The 22,103-nt window shown below is 34.1% G+C and overlaps 2 protein-coding genes across 2 annotated transcripts; both read left to right on the forward strand.

Annotated features, from left to right (window-relative positions):
* The first annotated feature begins 952 nt into the window (after positions 1–952).
* LOC130716105 (squamosa promoter-binding-like protein 1) lies at positions 953–3,196 on the forward strand. The gene is made up of 4 exons (XM_057566296.1): positions 953–1,505; positions 2,497–2,571; positions 2,661–2,768; positions 2,860–3,196. Exons 1-4 carry the CDS (start codon positions 1,293–1,295, stop codon positions 3,004–3,006), a joined length of 543 nt encoding a protein of 180 aa, XP_057422279.1. The 5' UTR covers positions 953–1,292; the 3' UTR covers positions 3,007–3,196.
* Positions 3,197–11,355: 8,159 nt separating this feature from the next.
* LOC130712032 (inositol-3-phosphate synthase-like) lies at positions 11,356–15,170 on the forward strand. The gene is made up of 10 exons (XM_057561852.1): positions 11,356–11,648; positions 11,754–11,822; positions 11,922–12,057; positions 13,030–13,277; positions 13,377–13,603; positions 13,690–13,805; positions 14,038–14,214; positions 14,291–14,479; positions 14,697–14,759; positions 14,848–15,170. Exons 1-10 carry the CDS (start codon positions 11,461–11,463, stop codon positions 14,965–14,967), a joined length of 1,533 nt encoding a protein of 510 aa, XP_057417835.1. The 5' UTR covers positions 11,356–11,460; the 3' UTR covers positions 14,968–15,170.
* The last annotated feature ends 6,933 nt before the right edge of the window (positions 15,171–22,103 follow it).

Below are 22,103 nucleotides of genomic sequence, written 5' to 3' on the forward strand. Positions count from 1 at the left end.
TTATCACAAGCATCTGGTGATGACACTAATAAGTATCAAAGATTTAGTTATACTAAGTTAACTAATGGACAAAGAAATAGTGCAACTGAAATAAAATTGCAGACCTAAAACTGATCATGGTGTGTTGGAAACCAGTAAAATTAGACTAGGTTAAATGTATGCCCATGTGTGTATTGGTAAGTGAGAGAGAGAGGATGCTGAAACAGTAGAAAATATACATTCCACATCAGGGTTTTTACATCAGGGTTATACTAAGTTTTTTTCTTTTGGCTTTGTGTTGCCTCCTTGTAATGACTCATTCACTCTTTATAAAAAATCACAAACACCCTATACAACACCTACCACAAGCACTCCCTCCAAACCCAAAAGAATATCTCCTCAGGGGTGAAACAAGTAGAAAAGAAAAGGGAAGAAGTAATAATTCAGAAACATGAAGTCTCATATCTAATTAGCACTAATTCTCTTGATCATTTAAACTAATATGCTTGTTAAGGAAACCTGTCAATTCTTTGAGCAAGTTCACAAATCACAATCAAAAGCCCAAAGCCATATTCTAAATGATTTCTGAAGTGCCATTTAAAAAGCACACAGTGCAGAGAGACATGATTTTTCTCTAAGGATAAATTCAGAGGACACATCCTCCATTGGGAAATAAATGCATTTCAGCAATTGGCATGCAATAAAATTTTAGGTGATCATAACAATATTTCATTTTAGGTGATCATAAAATTTTAGGTCAATCTTGTGGGATGTTATGAACTTAGGAGACTTTTTTTTTATAACAATGAGATACTTGAATTATTACTGCAATTGGTGAAATTGCATTTTAGATAAATTCCTGTATTTGTTTCTCTGTTGGTCTTTCTTCTTTAACTGAGGTTTTTTGGGATGGATAATGACATGTTTAATGAATTTTAGCTGACAGATCGGATCAGACTACAGACCAGGATCTACTGACTCATCTTCTAAGGAGTCTTGTTAGTCGGAATGGTGAACAAGGGGGCAATAACTTGTCTAACATTTTGCGAGAACCAGAGAATTTGTTGAGAGAAGGGGGTTCATCTAGGGAGTCAGAGATGGTGCCAACTTTACTCTCCAATGGTTCTCAAGGCTCTCCAACTGATATAAGACAACATCAAACTGTATCTATGAATAAAATGCAACAAGAAGTGGTGCATGCACATGATGCTAGGGCTACTGATCAGCAGCTCATGTCTTAAATAAAGCCCAGCATTTCAAACACTCCTCCAGCTTACGCAGAAGCCAGAGACAGTACCGCTGGACAAATCAAGATGAATAATTTTGATTTGAATGACATATATATTGACTCAGATGATGGCATAGAAGATCTAGAAAGATTGCCTGGAACTACTAATCATGTCACTAGCTCTCTTGATTACCCATGGACACAACAAGATTCCCATCAGTCAAGTCCACCTCAGACAAGTAGAAATTCAGAGTCTGGATCTGCCCACTCCCCTTCTAGTTCCACTGGAGAAGCTCAGGTATATTCCGATTGTGTAACTTTGTATAGAAAATTGAGGATGTTTTACTGAAATTACAAGTCTGTTTGTGGTCTTGGTTATTAGACTTTTTTGGTGATGTCTTGACACACAATTCCATCTTGGTGGTATGACTATAAAAAATGAACTATTTCATTTAGTCATGCTCCGAAAGTAGCATTACCGTCATCTTTAATTGGTTTAGCTGCATGATTTCTGTGAAATATATGAAGAATGAAATTTGGTCTTTTTTTGTTTTGGGGGTGGGGTCCAGAGTTTTTTTATATATTTATTTGAAGGGGGGTTTTGAGACCTTGGGGGAGGATTGGAAAAGACTGGCTTTGCATATTTGGAGGGATTGATCCCAGGATATTTGACCTCCACAGGAAACCATAGAAACTTTGATATGAATATATGAGTATTCTGATTTGATCACTCTAGTTCTTACTGGATGCGTCTCCAGTCTTTATGCTGCTTCATATAGTGTACTGTATAGAAACACATATGCCTGCACAAATCCTGGTTTAAATAGCTTGTCTGGATTTAGCCTTTTATCCCCATTGACCTGTCTTGAGGATGCTTGATGGTGTTGTTGCATCCAGTAGTTATGGTAGTGAGAAAGATTCAGACAATGTTGGTCCTTCCTTAGGGTCAAATGTGATGCTGCTTGCTCAAGTAGTTAAGTTGCTGAGGCAAAAGTTTGAAAAACAAAAACAAATTGTCTGTATTCCTATTAATTAATCATTGCCTACCTTCATATATGGAATTTATGGTACTCACTGCTTCCAGTATTTGATTAAATAAGCTCTCATAGTCAAAACCCCACTCTCACAAAAAAAGGACTTTGGGAAAATATAACAGAATAAATCAATAACAATGGGGTAATTATTTCCCCTTTTCACCTAGGTTTTTGAACAACGCATTTTTTTGTTAAATTTATCATATATTGAAATTGTCATCATTTAACTGTTAGTTTTTTGTTTCCACGTTTCAGTGTCGCACAGATCGTATTGTTTTCAAACTCTTTGGTAAAGAGCCGAGTGATTTTCCTCTTATACTTAGAGCACAGGTACTTTAAGCTTTCCAAAGCAGCTACGAGTAACTGCTTTTCATTTGTTTCTCTCCAAATTTAATCACACTGAGGATTTCAATTGCCAGATTCTTGACTGGTTATCACACAGTCCTACTGATATTGAAAGCTACATACGACCTGGTTGTATTGTTTTGACAATTTATCTGCGCCAGGCTGAAGCTGTTTGGGAGGAAGTAAGCTTTTTCTTCTTAAGTTATTGACAAATGACCTGGGTGGTTATTTCTCTTTAAATTTGACTATCATGACCTGGTTGTTATTTTGCAGATTTGCTATGATCTGACTTCTAGTTTGGGTAGGCTACTGGATGTCTCAGATGATACTTTTTGGAGAACTGGATGGGTTCACGTCAGGGTGCAGCATCAGATGGCATTCATTTTCAATGGTCTCTTACCTTATAACATGGATTGTTGATCTCTGTATTTATTGCATCTGTTTATAGGGTTCAAAGTTGCTCACCTCCGCTGCTCTCCTAATTTATGCTTATGGTGCTGGTGGCTTTCCTGCTTGGAGCATTAATTTGCTGAACTGTTGCTGTTTTGCTGAATTGTTGTTGTTTAACTATTTTGTCCTAATTTCATGAGCAGTTGTTGTTTAACTTCATTTAAAGAACTAGAATTGCTGAATTGTTCTAGTTCTTTTAGGCTATTATGTTTTCTCTTTTGCTGGGACCTTGGATGTTTAACTCACTTGAGAGAGTGTGTTCTCAAGATCTTTTTTTATTTTAATAAATTTTCATTAAAAAAATATGTATATTCAAGTCAAATTCGTGTGAAAAAAAAAAAAAACTGGTTGAGCATTCACATCGGTTTTCAGTCTAACTGATGTGAAAAATATACTTTTCACATCGGTTTTTTGTCTAACCGATGTGAAAAGTATACATATTTCACATCGGTTTTTTGTCTAACCGATGTGAAAAGTATACATTTCACATCGGTTGGATGACAGAACCGATGTGAAAAGTGTACATTTCACATCAGTTGGCTGACTTAACCGATGTGAAAAGTGTACATTTCACATCAGTTGGTTGACTTAACCGATGTGAAAGGTGTACTTTTCACATCGGTTATGAACCCGATGTGAAAAGGTTAGGAGATACCACATCAACATTGTTTACATCGGATAAAAACCGATGTTAAAACTCAAAAATACCCGATGTGAAAACTAGTTTTTCTAGTAGTGTAGTCCCATAAAATTGAAGCTGTCACAATATTTCAACATCATTTCAGTATAGAATCCAAATCAAAATTCCCAACATCTGAGCACTAAAAACATGGATTAGGAGAACAGCAGAAATAACTAAAAGTAGAAACTATAGTTTAGAGTAATAATTTATCACATTAGTATTTCATGTTCAAAATTCTGTTTAATAACAATTCTACATCAAATTTTAACAGGATGGTGAAGCATGGTGGAAATTAGCGGACACACTCCTGGAAGTAGGGTAATCTTCTAACCATAATTATATGGTGTGAGATAGTGGTTAACTCACTTCGACTTTTAATTATGAGGTTTGAGAGTACGATTCTCACATATAGGAATGAATGACATATTGTGGTAAATTGTTTACTGTTTAACATAAATACTTACAATAAAAAAATTAATCACTGTTTTCGACAACGAGAAGATTCAAATATCGCTGCGTTTTACATTGCTCGATTGTGCTGGAAATTAAATTAATAAATTCCATGGGCCACCACCAGAGATGAATCTCGCTGCTCAGGAATCATCAGGAAGATCCATTTCCTCAAAGATTGACAAAATGATGATCCAAGTTAGTAACTAGAGAGGGAATTCCATGTTATTTAAAAGTTATTTATCAGAAAGAGCCAAAAAACGACTTACCATGAGTGACAGTCGACAGAGAAGATAGGGGAAAGATTCAAAAAGGTTAACAACGTGGAGGTCCTACATGGCATTGCTCTCAAAGTGTCACCTTCCAAGTTCCTTTCATTCAGTCTCCTTCACTTCACGCCCCTATTTAATTCGAGCCACGTGTCCCCAAGGACACTTGTCAGACACTGACCAACCCACACTCTCCGTGCGTGTTGCCCAGTCGAGACCAAATGGAGCGTGGAGGCAGAGTAGTCCAAAACAGCACCAATCCTTGGGCCCGGTCCGGGGTCACGCTCAGTGTTTTGTTTCGGTCTAACCACCATGTGGTGGGGTAATATAGCCGCTAACTCACTCCATTACTTAACAATGAGGAGTTTCATGATTTATAAAAGGGTTAAAAACTATAACCGTCCCTGTACTTTGAACGAGTTTTGAAAACCGTCCCTCGATAGAAAATTATTTGAGAATCGTCCTCAGACTTTCAAAAACAAAATTGACCCGTCCCTCCGGCAGTCTTGCCTCCGGCCAACGCTGACATGTCATTCCACATCAATTAATGAGATCTGACGTGGATTTTTTTTAAATAATTTATATTTCCTATTTTATTTCCTAATTAACCCTAAAATCCCTAACCTCTTTTCTAAACCTAAATCCCTAAATCTGATATGATCCCCTTTTCCCCAATTGATAAATTAGGGTTCAACATTCATCTTCTTCCTCTTCTTCTTAGTTCTTCTTCCTCTTCTTGGTTGGTGAGGTTTGGGGTGGTGGGTTTATGCCGTGGTGGGTGGGTGTGGTGGTGGTGGGTATGGGTTTCTAGGTTGGTGAGGTTGGGGGTGGTGGGTTTGTGTCGTGGTGGTGGGCGGGCGTGGTGGTGGGTGAGGTTGGGGCGGTGGCGGTGGTTTCTGGTTGGGGGCAGAGAACGCCACAACAACAACAGCTGCTACTACCCTAATTGCAAGAAAAATGCCAATTGCAACTGTGAAATTTTCTTGGACAGCTTCAATGCAACCCTTGATCCCATACCCATAAGCATCCACAAAAACTCACTCACCAAGCTCTTTGTTACCAGACCCAACAATGTTCACTGCACTCCAATCACCTTCGATGCTTCCATTTTCTCCACACCCACAACATCCAGATCTAGTGATTGGCCTCACCATTACCAGATCTCACCCACCACTCCTGTCATCGAATCTAGTATTGGATCATTAGATTCAGGCCGGAAAATGGAAAACAGAACAAGGGGTCATGAAAACTGTCTTCATCTGGTATCAATCTCTTATGGTATCAATTTTCTCTTGTTGCAGAATCAATTTCAGTTTTTTTTGTTTGGGCACACATTGAAACCAAATCATTCAACAAGATATAGATAATAATAAAGTTCAGAGAAGTTGGAAAAGAGGAAACAAGAGCAGGTAAAAGATGGTGATACTCGTAAGCGGAAAGGGAAATTGGAAAAAAGTAAAGGGAAAAATTAGAATTGAAAGAAAGATATTAAAGTGACCACAATCACTAAGCATTTTTTCTTCCTTAATTTAGGATAATTGGGTTAAATAAAAAAATTAGGATTTTTTGTTAATTTTTAAATAATAATAAAAATTCCACGTCAGATCTCATTAATTGACGTGGAAGGACATGTCAGCATTGGCCGGAGGCAAGGTTGTCGGAGGGACGGATCAATTTTGTTTTTGAAAGTCTGAAGACAGTTCTCAGATAATTTTCGGGCGATGGACGGTTTTCAAAACTCGCTCAAAGTACAGGGACAATTATAGTTTTTAACCCTTTATAAAAAAATATAATGCATTTCATAATCAATTGTTTATCAATTTATGCAAGTATTTGTAATGAGATAATTAATCATTGCTATCAACGGCCGACTAAAAAATAAGTGTTGTTTCGTTCTCGGCAACCTTCGAGGGTCTTCCCCCTCAAGGTTGGGACCCGGTGGACCCTCCTTCTACGAGCCTTTACTCAACGGAGCTGTGTTCTGCTGCCACGAGTAATCACTTTTTTCTGTTCAATCACTTTTAGCAACGAACAAACAAACACATTTTAATTTATATTCATAAAGAATTATTTCGTACACACACTTTTTTCCATATACTGATAAATTATTTATTATTTCGCTCGAATAATAAAAAGCTAGAGTCCAAGCATATTATCAGTACTTAACTTCAATATCAGTACTTAATTTGTATTCAATACCAGTCAAATTGTTGGCAAATCATAAGAAAAACTGATTTTTTTTTAGCAAATCAATTTAGTTATAAATAAGTAAATAACAGAACATGAACCAAAATCCCATCAAATCCATTTCTTTCCATAAGTTAACATGAACCAAAATCCCATAAATTCATATCTTTCCAAAGTTTTTATGGTTATTTTCAGGAACTTGTTAATATGTATGGTTGAGATGCTGATTAAGAAATATTTGTCATTGTGCATTAAATACTTTGATTTTTTTAGAAAATAAGAAATCATTTTGACTTTATTAATAAAACAAGTGTATATTGGGTCCATGTTTCTAGCCATTGAATACTTATAATTCCTGACACTTTAGGTTATAGTTGTGGAAAATACGCACGTATTTTGTGGAACATAACCAAAATATTTTTTCTCAAAAAAACTACAAAAACAACAAAACTAACGAACAAAGAACAAGTCCCTCAAGAGATTTTGAAGAGCTCCATATGAGATATCTCTACTACACGAATCTCTTGAGGGGTCAGCAACATCATTATAATCCCCCGATTGCCCCTTTGTTTGGTATTTGGTGTTTTGTAAAATATTGACTACTGATTTTAGTAAAAATGGTCATTTATTTAATGTATGAGTCTTGTAGTGCTATTACCTTCAATATAAATTGTTTGTTATTTAAAGTTATGACGTAAAAATGAAGATGACAATTAGTAATATTATTATTTGACCAAAACATTTTTAAGAAATAATTAATACTGCTATGAATTGAGAAAAATGTAATGAATAGAGAAAAGTTTTGATTGATTAGTGTAAAATATAATAAATCGGTGAGATGCCCCTCATTAAATAGATATAAACAGGAAAAAAAATGCATTGACTTCTTGGAAGCATAAAAAAAAGGAAGTTTTGTTATGATATTGGATAAGTTTTTTTTTTCAAATTTTATTAAAGATCTTCCGATGTACCAAAAAAAAATTTATTAAAGGAAATTAGCAATCGTCTATTTCCTAAACTAGCGGAATTACCCGTGCAATGCACGGGTTACTTTACTATATAGTAATATTATATTTATGAAATTTTGTATAACTTTATATTATATATATATATATATAAAATGTTTGTCAGAATAAATATATATATATAGATATAGAGTTGATTATTGAATAAATTTTATATATTAATGTTTTCTAAACAATTAAGAGATGTTAATGTCAATTGAGAAAAATCTTTTAGATGACAATTTTACATAAGATCATATTTCATATTCATTTTGCTTTCTATTCTAGAATTCTCAAGCATATTTTCCCTTCATATGTTTGCAATTGGCCTAATACATCACTCCTTTATTAAAATAAGACATCTTATGTCTTCCCTTGAACTGGTCTCACTACCTGCCCATCCTCAATATATTTTGCAACATTTGACTGAGTGTCTCGTATACTCATTCCCTTGCTTCCCAAATGATTGAGAAAAATACCAAAGCAAAGTTAAATTAGTGAAGATAGAAGAAAAGAACTCCACATAAAGTAGAAGAAAATTAGCAAATCATGCACAATTTTAAGGAAATTATCGTTGACAAAGTCATGCATGGCCGGTTAAAAAAATAAGAAAATGGGAAATAGAAATCATGAAGAAGAAGATAACACACGATATATCATGGAAAAGTGAAGAGAAGAAGTGCATACATGCCTGCGCAAATGATGAATGTCTCTGGAGAAGTAGAATCCTCGGAGGAAAAAAAATCAGGGGAAGATTAGATGAAATCATGGAGAAAAGATAGCACAATTTTTTTTGGTACATCGGAAAGATAAATTGCACCCGCAAGGAATCGATCCCTGGACCTCTCCCAACCCAACCCATATGTCCCTCAGCTCCTACCACTTGAGCTATCCTACGGGGACAAAGATAACACAATTAATTATAGTAGGGAAAAGAGAAAAGGAGAATAACTTTAAATGATATAATACATTATCTCATGGGTAAAGAGATTAAAAGTAGTGTACAATGCACCAAGTGAAATTGAAAAAAATATAAGGATTGAGTGTTATTTTTCCATAGAAAAGGAGAAGAGGAGGAGAAAAAAGTGTGTGTGGTAGAAAATGACGTGAAAGTCTCTATTTATATAGTGAATTTGTGTTGTAAACGTGTATAGAATTGAAGATTCATGATTGTTGAGATTTCTCTAGTTCCAAATTATGTTTTGAATTGAAATTGAAATTTTGGAATTTTTGTGAAATTTGAGAGCCAACCACTATGATTCATTATGTTAAAACCTTAGAAAAGTTAGAAATCACTTTGTTTGATTGCTAATTATTAAGAAATAAATTAGTATAATTTGAATCATAGTAGTTTGTCAAAACTACAATAGCCCAGTAACTCGAGATGTCAACCATATATATAAAAGATTCTACACCTTTCGCGAAATTAATGTCCAAAAGTTATCCAGTACTAATGTAGTGACCTACTGCATAAATATGTGCCAATATTATTGATTAATTAACTGGAGGTAACCATTATTTCATATTGCTTGACGTTGAATTAATTGCTAATTCTAATCCCTATAGAATGATATAATAATATACGTAAAAGAAGAAGAAAAAAAGATTAGGGAAAAAGAAAAAATTAAACCCAAAATAAGATCATTGGTAATGATATGGTTAAATCTAGTGATTCACACATGATAGCGTAGAATAAGAAAAAAATAAAGTAAAGTCGAAGAACATAACATAGCAACACACTTCCAGTAAATTTTGAGAGGCATGAACTGTGTCCTATCTGCACGTGGAAAAAAAAAAACAAATAACAACACATTAGTAAATTAGCAAAGTGAATATGGACATACAATAGAAATTTTCAAATAGGCATATTATACGATTGCAAAAGAAGAAAAACATTGACAATGAATATAACAAAACAACCCTAACTGTATCATTGCATGTGGTATATGATTAGAAATAACAAACATTTGAACCAAAGATATTTTTAAAGAAGATTGATGAAACAAAATAAGATATTGAACTGCGCAATATAAAAAAAAAATTTAAAATCTTAATTGTCAAGATGTAGGAATAAAAAGAACAAACCATTGATCATTGAATGTTGATGAGACAAAAATGAGTGAGGAATATAATTTTCTTCTTCATGTTATGAGAGAAAAGAATGTTGAAAACGTGAATATGAGAAAATAAATATATTGCAAAACATAAAAAAGAGAAAACTGACAAACTAATCACATGAGAATAATCCTAATTGATTGCGAACATAATATTTATATGACAAATTTGTGGAATATTCCATTTCTTGGATAAAAATTTCCAGAATATGCTCTAGATTTTTGGAGAGAAATAGAATAATAAGGATCGCTAATGGAAAAAACCTTGGGAATTTGTTTAGTAATGAAATGTTTAGTAATGATGTGTGTATAAAATATAAATTATTTATTTGATTTGTAGAAGTTTTAGCAAAAAAAAAAGCAAAATTATTAAAAAATTGATTTTTTTCATTTTTTAATTTGGAAAGATAATTAATTATATTCATTAACTTTAGGTATTAATTAGAGTCATTAATAACTATTATAAGGGATAAAATGTTTAATATAGATTAAAATTTCGGAAAAATAAATCAAACTTAATAAAAACATGATGCTTATTTTATGATTTACCAAAAAAATCATGATGCTGGAAAAAAAATATTTATTTGATTTGAAAACATTCATTTTCTCATCTTACTCATTCTACAACCAATTATTAATTAGATTTTCAACAATTATTATAATTAAGAAAGTTCAAATTTCAAATGTAAAATTAATATGATATTTCCTTCCAATATATTTTTAAAAACGTGTTAAAGACATAAATTATAGGTTAGAAAATTATGATATTTTAAATTAAAAGTTTCAATATTTATTATCAACACTGCTGTTGGAGTTGCACATACAAATGATTCCAATTTTTGGTGTGTATTATATTTTTGAATTTGTAATAAAAAATTAATGTTAGATTTATTTTTAAAATAATTTCAAGTTATTTTTATATTTAAAATTAAAAAAAAAATAAAAAGATTCGTAATAATACTTGAATTGTTACAAACTTTCATGAATATAACATTTAAAAATATACATTCAAGTGTATCATATGGAATAAGGAATTATTAATAATAAATGAAATTAAATAGGGTGAGAGATGAAATATGTTGTAACAAAAAAAAGTGAGATGTCTTTTTTTTTCTTGGAGGGAAAATGAATTATTTAGAAAGGGACATGTGGCATATGCTTTTAGAAGGAAACATTATTTTCAAATATATATATATATATAGATTCCTATCTTAACAATTAGAAATTTCCTTTTATTACTTTGTCATATTATTTAAGCAGTTTAAAATTCCTTTCCATTTTAAAATGGTACTTTTTTTGACGGCAAATGGTACTAGAATTAAGTTAGTCCTAATTGATTGATTGTTACGTATTAAATATTTTTCATAAAGTACTAGAATTACGAATAAAATATGTATCTAAAATCAAAATGGAATTCACTTGGAAAATAATAATTAATTATTCACATCAGTTCGTTTTCACAAGGGAAAAAAAAACACTATTTTTCCGAAGCAAAAAAAAAAAAGAAAAAAAACACTGAAAGTTTTGTAAAATATTATTATATTCATAACCAGTAACTAGCTGCCACGTGGTGTGGCATTCTCGCCGTGGTTCTCTCTATATATAGAGGGTGCTTGAGCTACGTGAAGCTGCACCGAGCAACAACCCTTCTCTTCTCTTCCTATAATAGCTTTCTTTCTTCTCTGAAGTTGTTTGTTTTTTTCTCTGAATTAGCAAAAATGTTCATTGAGAGTTTCAAGGTTGAGAGTCCTAACGTGAAGTACACTGAGACTGAGATTCAGTCCGTGTACAACTATGAAACCACTGAGCTTGTTCACGAGAACAAGAACAACGCTTACCAGTGGGTTGTTAAACCCAAGACTGTCAAATATGAATTTAAAACCAAAACCAATGTCCCTAAACTTGGGTAACTAATTATCCTCATTTCCTCAATTAAACTCTTTTTCTTAATTGTTTAATGCTTGATTATTTTATATGGTTTAATTTGATTTTTTGTTTTTGATTGATTTAGGGTAATGCTTGTGGGATGGGGTGGAAACAATGGTTCAACACTCACTGGTGGTGTTATTGCTAACAAAGAGTTAGTTTTCTTATCTCAGTTATTGTTTTATTGTTATTATGATTTTTTTAATTTGTGGCTGTGGTAATGAATGTGGATTATGAATGGTTCTGATTTCAGGGGTATTTCATGGGCAACAAAGGACAAGATTCAACAGTCCAATTACTTTGGTTCTCTGACTCAGGCATCAGCTATCAGAGTGGGGTCTTTCCAAGGGGAAGAAATCTATGCCCCATTCAAGAGCCTGCTTCCAATGGTATACATACCACCTATTTGATGAAAGTCCTTTTCTTTTTTCTTTCTTTTTGTGCTTTTAATCTAAAATAACTCTAATCAAGGAATTAAGAGTAAATTATGATTAATCAAGTGTGTTGACGTAGTGATTATATTTAGCATTTCATCTCTTAACTAAATGGTTATGAGTTCGATTCTCAATTCTGTAAATAAAAAATACTCCTTATTTATCGGTTGTGCGAATACTTAGTTAAGAAAAAAAAAGAGCAATTAAAGGATAGAGTAATTCCGAGCATTTTCAATGGAGTAATTTATGTAATTTTTTATGGTTTCTCATTAATGTTAGATTATTGCTTTTTTTTTAACATTAAAACTTTTTTACAAAAAATTGAATATGTTTCTTAAATGAATTTCATAATATACTCAACAAACGAATTAAAATATTCTACTTTATCATGTAACCTTTTTTCAATTGCCTCATGTAGCAATCTAAGCAAAAAAGTTCCATAATCTCCAACCTTAGCAGTGGTTCCTTTTTTTAATAACCTCTTTCCAGGACCACAGCCTCACATGACTCTTGGAAAATATTTATTTAGGCTTGTCCTGTTACTTAATTGTTTCTTTATTTAACACTGCTAGTTGATTGTCTGAGAAATGATTCTTTAAACAAACAAAAAAAGAGTATCAACTATCACGAGATGCAGAAAGTAAGACGTGGGCCATCTTATGAGAAAAAGAAAAGTTAAATATAATAATCATGATGTGGGATGAATGGTGCCATGTTTAGATTATACTAGAAGATTATGTTTATGCTATGAGAATTGCCTAATCAGTAATCATTCTGATTCTGATGGCACCAAACTTTGCTACACATATGAATATGAATGATCTGAGTCCCCCATAACATGTGTATCAAAAAGTGATTTTTTGAATTATACTCCTTGATTTTCTGTACTGTGTTGTCACAAATTAACATGAGTCTTAATTTGTGAAGGTGAACCCTGATGACATTGTGTTTGGAGGATGGGATATCAGCAACTTGAACCTGGCTGATGCCATGGCCAGAGCCAGGGTCTTTGACATTGACCTGCAGAAACAATTAAGGCCTTACATGGAATCCATGGTTCCACTCCCCGGAATCTATAACCCGGATTTCATTGCTGCCAACCAAGGAGAGCGTGCCAACAATGTCCTCAAAGGCACCAAGAAAGAACAAGTTCAACAAATCATCAAAGACATCAAGTAAATCCAACATTAATTAATCTAACTACTTTGTGTATCATGACTCTTTTGAGTATGAAACTTACAGAATCTGTTCCCTTTTGTGTGTCTTTACTTCAGGGAGTTTAAGGAAGCCAACAAGGTTGATGAGATTGTTGTCCTGTGGACTGCCAACACTGAGAGATACAGTAATGTAGTTGTGGGACTAAACGACACTGAGGAAAACCTCTTGGCTTCCTTGGACAGGGATGAGGCTGAGATTTCCCCTTCCACCTTGTATGCCATAGCTTGTGTCATGGAAAACATTCCTTTTATCAATGGAAGCCCTCAGAACACCTTTGTCCCAGGTTCATCATTGCTTCTCTTATTTTCTCAATTGTCCCTTAACATGAAATAGGTTGTGATTTGTGAACCTTTCCTATGTTGTCATCAGGGCTGATTGATCTGGCCATCAGGAAGAACAGTTTGATCGGTGGAGATGACTTCAAGAGTGGTCAGACCAAGATGAAATCTGTGTTGGTGGATTTCCTTGTAGGAGCTGGTATCAAGGTACATTTGTTTTTTACCTAGCTAGTGCCATAGTGATATCACATCACATGTTCTACTTCTATAATTCATTACAAGACACATTGGATTAGCTTCTTTCAATCAGAATCAATTTTGACCCTCAAAAGCAACTCAGTGTGTGTTTGTAAACTTATTTTGGCATGCTTGAACTTCAGTTAACATACATGTATTATTAGTAAATTGATCTTGTCATTCTCGTGGTGATGATTGACAGCCAACATCAATAGTGAGTTACAACCATTTAGGAAACAATGATGGCATGAATCTGTCAGCCCCACAAACCTTCCGCTCTAAGGAAATCTCCAAGAGCAACGTTGTTGACGACATGGTCAACAGCAATGCCATCCTCTTTGAGCCTGGTGAACATCCAGACCATGTTGTTGTTATTAAGGTAATTTTCAATTCACCCTTTTTGTTGTCAGTTATTTCAATTATTGGACTATCTAATTGGTTCTGTGCTTTTGCAGTATGTGCCCTACGTGGCGGACAGCAAGAGGGCCATGGATGAGTACATCTCAGAGATATTCATGGGTGGAAAGAACACCATCGTGATGCACAACACGTGTGAGGATTCACTGTTAGCAGCTCCTATCATCTTGGACTTGGTCCTCCTTGCAGAGCTGAGCACTAGAATCCAGTTCAAGGCTGAAAATGAGGTCTTTGTCTGTTGCTTAATCATTTTATTTCTTGAATGTGTTAATTTCATCTTTCTCGGGACAAAATGTGTTGAGAAGTCTCACATTAACTAGAGATATGGTCAGAACAGTCCTTATAAAGGGTAGAACTATGGACAACTCTCACCCCTAAACTAGCGCTTGGGGTAGAGTTTGGTATAAACTGAATTCTAATAATGGCTTGTTTTTTTTTATGCAGAGCAAGTTCCACTCATTCCACCCTGTTGCTACCATCCTCAGTTACTTGACCAAGGCTCCTCTTGTAAGTCTCAATTTCATTATTTTCAAAGAATTTTTTTCTCACAGGTTTGTGAGTACTAGTGAGGTAACATAATTAATGTTAATTGCAGGTTCCACCAGGCACACCAGTGGTGAATGCATTGTCAAAGCAGAGAGCTATGCTGGAAAACATCATGAGAGCTTGTGTTGGATTGGCTCCTGAGAACAACATGATCATGGAGTACAAGTGAAGGATGGAAAAGAGGAACGGTTGGGATGACAAGTTGAATATTGTGCCTTAAATTCATCCACCCCTCTTTGCTGCTGAATATGAATGTGTTTGCTAGCAAATGTAAAATCTTAAGTTGGTTTTATTTAACTGTGTTTGCTCCTGCCCAGTTATTTGAGAGCAGGTCATCTAAAGTATATGAAATAAAATTTTGAGTTACTCAAAGTCTTTTGTGCTTAATTGAAGTTTCTCTTCCTTGCCGTTTTCATTTTTATCCTAGAGGCTAGAGTTATATGTTTCTTTCTATGTTGGTTATCAACACTTCTCTTTGGTGTTGATCCATCATGTTCCCTTGCCTTCGCTCAAACTTGTTAAAGAATTAAATGAAAAAAAAACGTTTCTGTATGTATGAAAAGTTGATGTGGACAGTGATACTAAAGAACTCTTTACATTGAGTGTTGTTTAGATAAAGGGGAATAACAGTCATTTAAGGTGAAAATCGATCAATTTAGTCTGTAAAAAGTAAAAACCGTAAATCAGTATCAATTTAATCCTTGAAGGATGAAAAATGTGATCCATTTTAATTATTCAATGACTAAATTGAAAAGGTTTTCATCTTATTATTTTCTTAATAGGGTAATGAAACTAACTGAGAATACAACATCATATATTTTCATGGTCTGAAGTGATCATTCACTCATTATCTCTTATTATAAGATTTAATGATTACCGCCAGTTTACTAGTAGTTTGTTAGCTTGAAGAATGTCTTCCGCCAACAGGAGTTTGAATCCAGAACAACCTAAAAACCAAGGATTCAAAGATTCAATGTTCACCATTGTAATTAACTAGGATTGAGCCCGACCCGCGCGATGCACGGGGAGTATGCTCCATTATTTGTCCGTTCTAATTACGTGTACAAATTGTATGTGTTTCATGGTTTTCAAAACCGAACCGGACCGGCCGGTTCGACCGTATGAACCAGGAACCGGACCCTAGGCCGGTCCGGAACAACCCCAAAACCGCCTGGTAAAAGAACCGGAGTCGAACCGGGTGAACCGGTGAAAACCGGCCGGTTGGCGGTTTAAGTTTTTTTCTTTTTTTCGTGTTTTTTTTTTGTCGAAATGGGCTGGGCTCATACCAAATCAGAGGATGTTAAAAAGAATAACACTGGAAGTTTCAAAAAAAAAACCACAGCAGAAACGTAAACGTAGTATCCAACCCTAGTCTTCTACCTCCTTCACGCCGGCCTCCATGCTCAGCATCTCACCGTCGGCGCCGCCGCTATCAGCCCCTCGCTGTCAACGCCGACGCAATCAGCCCCTCGCCGTCGACGCCGCGGTGCGTCGTTTTTCTTGTGCGGTCCTCCTCTTCTTTTTCTGTAATGTTGCTAGTGGCATTTTTCTGGTGTAACAATTTTCTGTTATGAAAAGCCATTAATGAAATACAGTGGAAGTCACACTGCTTGTTTTTGTTTCCACCATGAAATCTGACTTGATTACAATGGGGGATCAATAAATAGTGGTGTCTTTAGCCATACTATCTGGGTTTATATATGTTGCGGATCCAATTCGTTGGCTATGAGAAATTGCAAGATCAGCATTTGGGGTGAGCCTTATGGAAGAATTGTGGACAAAATTGGAACAGGGAGCCTCTCGTTGAGAGTTGAGTGGATATTGTAGTGGATGAGGTTCTTTTGTTTGGGTTGTTCAATTGAATTTGGGATATCTCTTTTATTTACTTCTCTCTTTATTTTTTTCTTCTTTTTACTCTATGCTTCTTTTATTGAATTCATTGGACTTCTAAAAAAAAACACGGTGGTAATGTGAGAATTTGATTCAACAATTTTACTTATTATAAAATAGCGGTAAAACCGGTTGGACCTCGGTTCAACTACGGTTGAACCAATGAACCTTAAACCGGTACCCTCACCGGTTTGATCACCGGTCCGGTTTTAATAACCTTGGTTAAAAAGAAATAATTAAAAGAGATAAAATTTAATCAAAGCAAAATTAAAATCAAATTTCACTTTACGCAATAAATTAAAATAAACTATTAATCTAAGCATTCAATTTAAATCAATATTTTTTGTAAAATATAATTAACCGTATGTATGAAAAAGAATAATTAAAAGTGTACTAAAATTTTATCAATTTATTTATGTCACTTGAATCTCTTTAGATGTCTTATAAAATCTTTATTAAAATCTTGGGACTCCCTAAAGATACTTTTAACAGTTATGTCTTATAAAATCTTTATTAAAATCTTAGGACTCCCTAAAAATACTTTTAACAGCTACTCCCTTCGTTCCTTAATAAAAGAACCAAGCAACCACTTCACACCCTTTAAGAAATTTAGTTAATTTAGATAATTGGATTAAATTTGTTCTCAATTTATATGAACTTTCCAAAGTTACCCTCCACCCATTATTCTTAATTTATATGCATCATTAATGCTATAACAAGTGGAAAGAGAGAGAAATTTAATTAAATAAGAGTATTTTTGTCTAAAAATAATTAATTCTTCACAAACTCTAATTTAGTTCTTATAAAAATGACCAAGTGCACTTTTTATTTGGTTATTATAAATAGGAACAGAGAGAGTACTTAGTTTTTTAAATTCCTACATGAATTTCACATTGTAACAATAAAACAATAGGTAACAGTAAAAAAAATCATTTTAGGGCTCGTTTGGCACGCCGTATTAGGCATGATAGTATAAGCTTATACAATACATTATGAGTTTATCCATTGTTTGGTGATGACATTGTATTGTATAAGTTTATCCATCAAAGTCCCCTTATACGTTAAAATGACGTATTATTTAATCTATCATGTGAGTGATGGATAAGGCATGATAAGGTTGTGACGTATAAGTCACCATCACCACCACCCTCTATTGCTGCCAACTTACACCACCATTGGCACCACCACCGCCACCACCCGATCACCGCCGCCGCCACCACCGCCCTACCATCACCACTGGTGTTGCCACCACCACCACCGCCGCCGCTCTACCGCCACCACCACCATAATCGTCGCCACCACAACCCTATCGCCACCACCACCATAATCGCTGCCACCACTCTATTGCCACCACCGACACCACAACCACCACCACCACCATTGCCTCCACCCTCCACCGTCGCCGCCACCCTACTAAGCCGCCACCGCCTTACCACCACCACCACACCCTATCGTCGCCAACACCACAACCACCATCGCTGCCACCACCGCCGCCGCCCTACCGCCACCACAACCACCACCTTATCGCCGTCACCACTCTATTGCCACCACCGACACCACAACCACCACCTTATCGCCACCACAACCACCATTGCCTCCACCCTCCACTATAGCCGCCACCACCTTACCACCACCACCACCACCCTATCATCGCCACCACCACAACCACCATCGCTGCCACCACCACAACCACCATCGCTGCCACCACCACCACCAACCTATCTCAACTGTCACCACCACCGCCACCAACACCAACCTACCACCATTGCCACCACCACCACCAACCTACCACTACTTCCATCACCACCGCCACCACCGTTATAATCACCTCCATATTTGATTTTTATTATATAATTATTCAATACTTCATTAAACATAAAATTGCATTAATTTAAACGATATGGTAAATTATACAGAGTATGTCCAAACGCTGGATAGTATAAGAAAGTTATCAGGGCTTATACTATCAGGCCTAATACTATCAGGTCTTATACTATCATGCCTTATACTATACGTCACACCAAACGGGCTCTTAACAAACACCTTAATACAATACTTCATTAATTAGAGCTAAATGCTTGACATGCATACAACTTCATAAAGAGGCCCAATATGATATTTCAATAACATGGCCCACGAGTAGTGCAAAGAAAAGAATAATAAAATGCAATCTCAACTGAACAGTGTTGAACATGGAAATAGAGTAGACCGTAGGATTGAAAAAATGGATGGTTGGGATTTGCTCTCCCAAATGAATAGTAAAAGTGAACTTTCTCTTTGCTTGAGCTTTAGTAAGTTATAGATGGCAGAGCTTTTATCCACACAATGTCACATTGTAGCTATATCTTGGGATTTTAGTAAATTCTCCAGGCACATCAATTCCATTATCCATTGATTTAGAAGTTGTATCGCTGGCTCCATTGAAATTGTGACACTTAATCTGGGATGAAGTATCTATCAGCGTATGCCATTAAGTAAAGGACAGTTGCAGATTTGCAGTTTTCCGTTAACATTATTCAAAAGGTAAGGGAAACAATTATATCACAATCAACAATATTAAAGAGCTGAATGATTTAGGGTAGTACCAATAATATGGGGACACCATCATGTCTCATTCTGTTGTTTCCATGTCCCTGAACAATCCAAAATTCTTGAGGTCCACTTATCATATCAGTCCGCCATTGGACCATAATCATATGGCCCATTTATGAAGCACCACACATGGATATCCTTTCAACCACGTTCTTGATCAATAGTATTCACTTATCGACAATTTTCTGGGATGGCTCAGTTTGTCTGAGATATCAGAAACGAAAGAAAGTCAGAGATTCATTTTCAAGTCATTTGGACTGGTAACTTCTTTTTCATTTTTCTTGTTTATCACAAAGTACATCCTTGACAAGAATATGTTATGGCTACATAAATTAATTTAATCCTTTTCATTAGTGATCTTATTCGAAGTTAAGTATGATATACTTAAAATGACAACAATCTTGTAAACAAGTGTGGTATAGGAATTATGTTTTTGTTACTGCTCACAAAAAAAAAAAAAAAACCTAAATGAATAATCCCTCCGTTCCTAAATAACTGATACTAATTTGGTTCATTTTTTTTTTACTATTTAACTGATACTTTTACAATTTCAAGAGAGCATTAATGCTACTTTATCAATTGTGCTCTTCATTTATTGTTGGTAGGAAAATTGAAAAGTTAGAATTGATAAGAGAGATAAAGGGTATAATAGGAAGTTAGATAGTAATTTTAGTAAAACAAGAATATTAATTGCTACTTCTTAATATTTGTGCCACAACCTTAAAGTATCAGTTATATAGGAACGGAGGGAGTAATGAATATGTCAGTAAGTCAAATGTGTTGCTCTAAACTCTCAAATGAATATGTTGATACAAAGTATGAGGGTTATGCACCCTCTCAGCTATATATGATCTCTGAAATGATGATCAGTAAAGGGGGAATGGGTGGCATTAATAGCATAACTTGGTTAATGTTATTAATAAAAGTTATTAATTTCGCATTAATTACCCCGTCTTTCTCGTTGTTTTTAAGATTTTTTTAAATACAAGTCACTTTATAATATTTAAAAGGACTCTCTTTGTTCCTTTCTATTGTAAAAACTTTGACAAAATTACACACACCATTAATATTTTTTTTATAAAATAAACTATTATGCTTAATTCCAATGATGTCTTTTCCATTTCACAAGAACAATCATGTTAATTACCATAAATGTTGACAATACATATTGAGTGCTTGCAATTTCCTTCCAATTTTTTGCATGGGGAATAAGTCTCTTTCAATTGGAATGAATTATTTGACTTAATTTTATAAGAGTATTTCTTATAAAAAGTACCAAAAAAATTTGTCAAAGTGTTTATTATAAAAAGGACATGAGCGAGTATTAGATTTCATGTCACGTCAACTATTTAAATTAAACTAAAGATAAAATTTCTCACTTTTTTCAGTTTTTTGAGATCTAATTACACCCTTAGTACATGGAAATTATTCTCTTATGAAATAGTGTAAATAAATATTTACTCATACTCCAAATAAACTCAATCTTAGAGATATGTGAATAAAAAAGAAAGATGTAAAGAAAAAATATTGAGTAATGTGATAAGAAAGATGTAAAGAAAAAAAAAAGGGGTCACATAATGACCCATTGCAATACTTCATCCGTTTCAAAACTAACTTTTATGTTTTTTTTTTAAATCATTGTTGTTTTACAATTCCAAAGCATTTTATCTCATTTTCTTATATTCATGCCTCATTTAATATTATATCTCCAAACTAGCTACCACTTTATTTTCTCACCAATCACAATTCTCACCAATAAGTTAACCAATAATTAATATTCATTTTCTTTAATATGCGTGATTCACTCAAATTATAGCATTAATTAATAAACTTTTAAACTATATGCAACTTTAAACAATACTCCCTCCGTCCCCTATTATAAGTCTTTTTTTTTGAGTTTTTCTTGTCTTATAATATAAGTCACTTTACATTATCTATAAAACATTAATTATATTTTTCCATGTTTACCCTCATATTTAATACTCCACATTCAATGAATCTTTATGTTTCTCAAAATTTTGTTTGATTTCCAAGACCCTTATAGTTTAAAGGTAGTGGAATATTAATATAGAGCGAGAATTTCATACGAGGGTAATTTTGAAAAGTTTTTTTAAAAAGCTACAAATTTATTGTTCTTAACTAATTTTAACAATTTTTCTTAATTCTAGAGAATTGGTTAAAATTGACTTATAATATGGGACATAGGGCTTAATAGTTTTAGAAGGGAAGGAGTACGCATTGACATTAATGGACATTAATTATGTTTTACTAAATTTATTGCATTAATTTGCCGATATTTTCTAATTCATTGCATCACTTTTATTGTTTGACTATATTGCATTAATTTGCTATCTTTCTAATTTATTGCATTAATATTTTTTTTGTCTGGATTTGTTGCATTAATTTGCCTGACCATCATAAATAGCCTCCACTCCAGCACCACCACGAACTTGCTTGTCTATCTCCCAATCCAGAATGGCTACCAAAATCAACTATCTATGCTTTGTCTTTGCAATTCTATGCATCTCTTATGCTCTGGGTTTAGGTAACGAAAAATTACAATAAAATTTATAAAATCTTGTTTGCCCCTGTAAATTGAAAACAAGAACTATACCTGGGTATCAATTGGTATTTTTTGTATGCTTTCTTTGGTTCTTTGCGTTTCAAATTTATTATTATTCAGAAAATTAGAAAGTTTTTTTCTTTATTTTTTTTTTTTTGCATTTCGATAAGGATAAATTTATTCATATTCAATAGTCATCGATCTATGTGTAATCACTGATACATTTTTTTTATTGCAGAGGGAAATATTGACACAACAAA

Source organism: Lotus japonicus, chromosome 4 (genome assembly GCF_012489685.1).
Source record: "Lotus japonicus ecotype B-129 chromosome 4, LjGifu_v1.2".
NCBI lineage: Eukaryota > Viridiplantae > Streptophyta > Magnoliopsida > Fabales > Fabaceae > Lotus > Lotus japonicus.

Bases quoted from the DNA above. Each gene is read 5' to 3' on its own strand.
- LOC130716105 (XM_057566296.1), top strand. From the start codon at position 1,293: ATGAATAATTTTGATTTGAATGACATATATATTGACTCAGATGATGGC. The intron at 1,506-2,496 runs GTATATTCCGAT...TCCACGTTTCAG, and splicing joins GTTCCACTGGAGAAGCTCAG to TGTCGCACAGATCGTATTGT. The intron at 2,769-2,859 runs GTAAGCTTTTTC...GTTATTTTGCAG, and splicing joins CTGAAGCTGTTTGGGAGGAA to ATTTGCTATGATCTGACTTC.
- LOC130712032 (XM_057561852.1), top strand. From the start codon at position 11,461: ATGTTCATTGAGAGTTTCAAGGTTGAGAGTCCTAACGTGAAGTACACT. The intron at 14,480-14,696 runs GTCTTTGTCTGT...TTTTTTATGCAG, and splicing joins AGTTCAAGGCTGAAAATGAG to AGCAAGTTCCACTCATTCCA. The intron at 14,760-14,847 runs GTAAGTCTCAAT...TGTTAATTGCAG, and splicing joins ACTTGACCAAGGCTCCTCTT to GTTCCACCAGGCACACCAGT.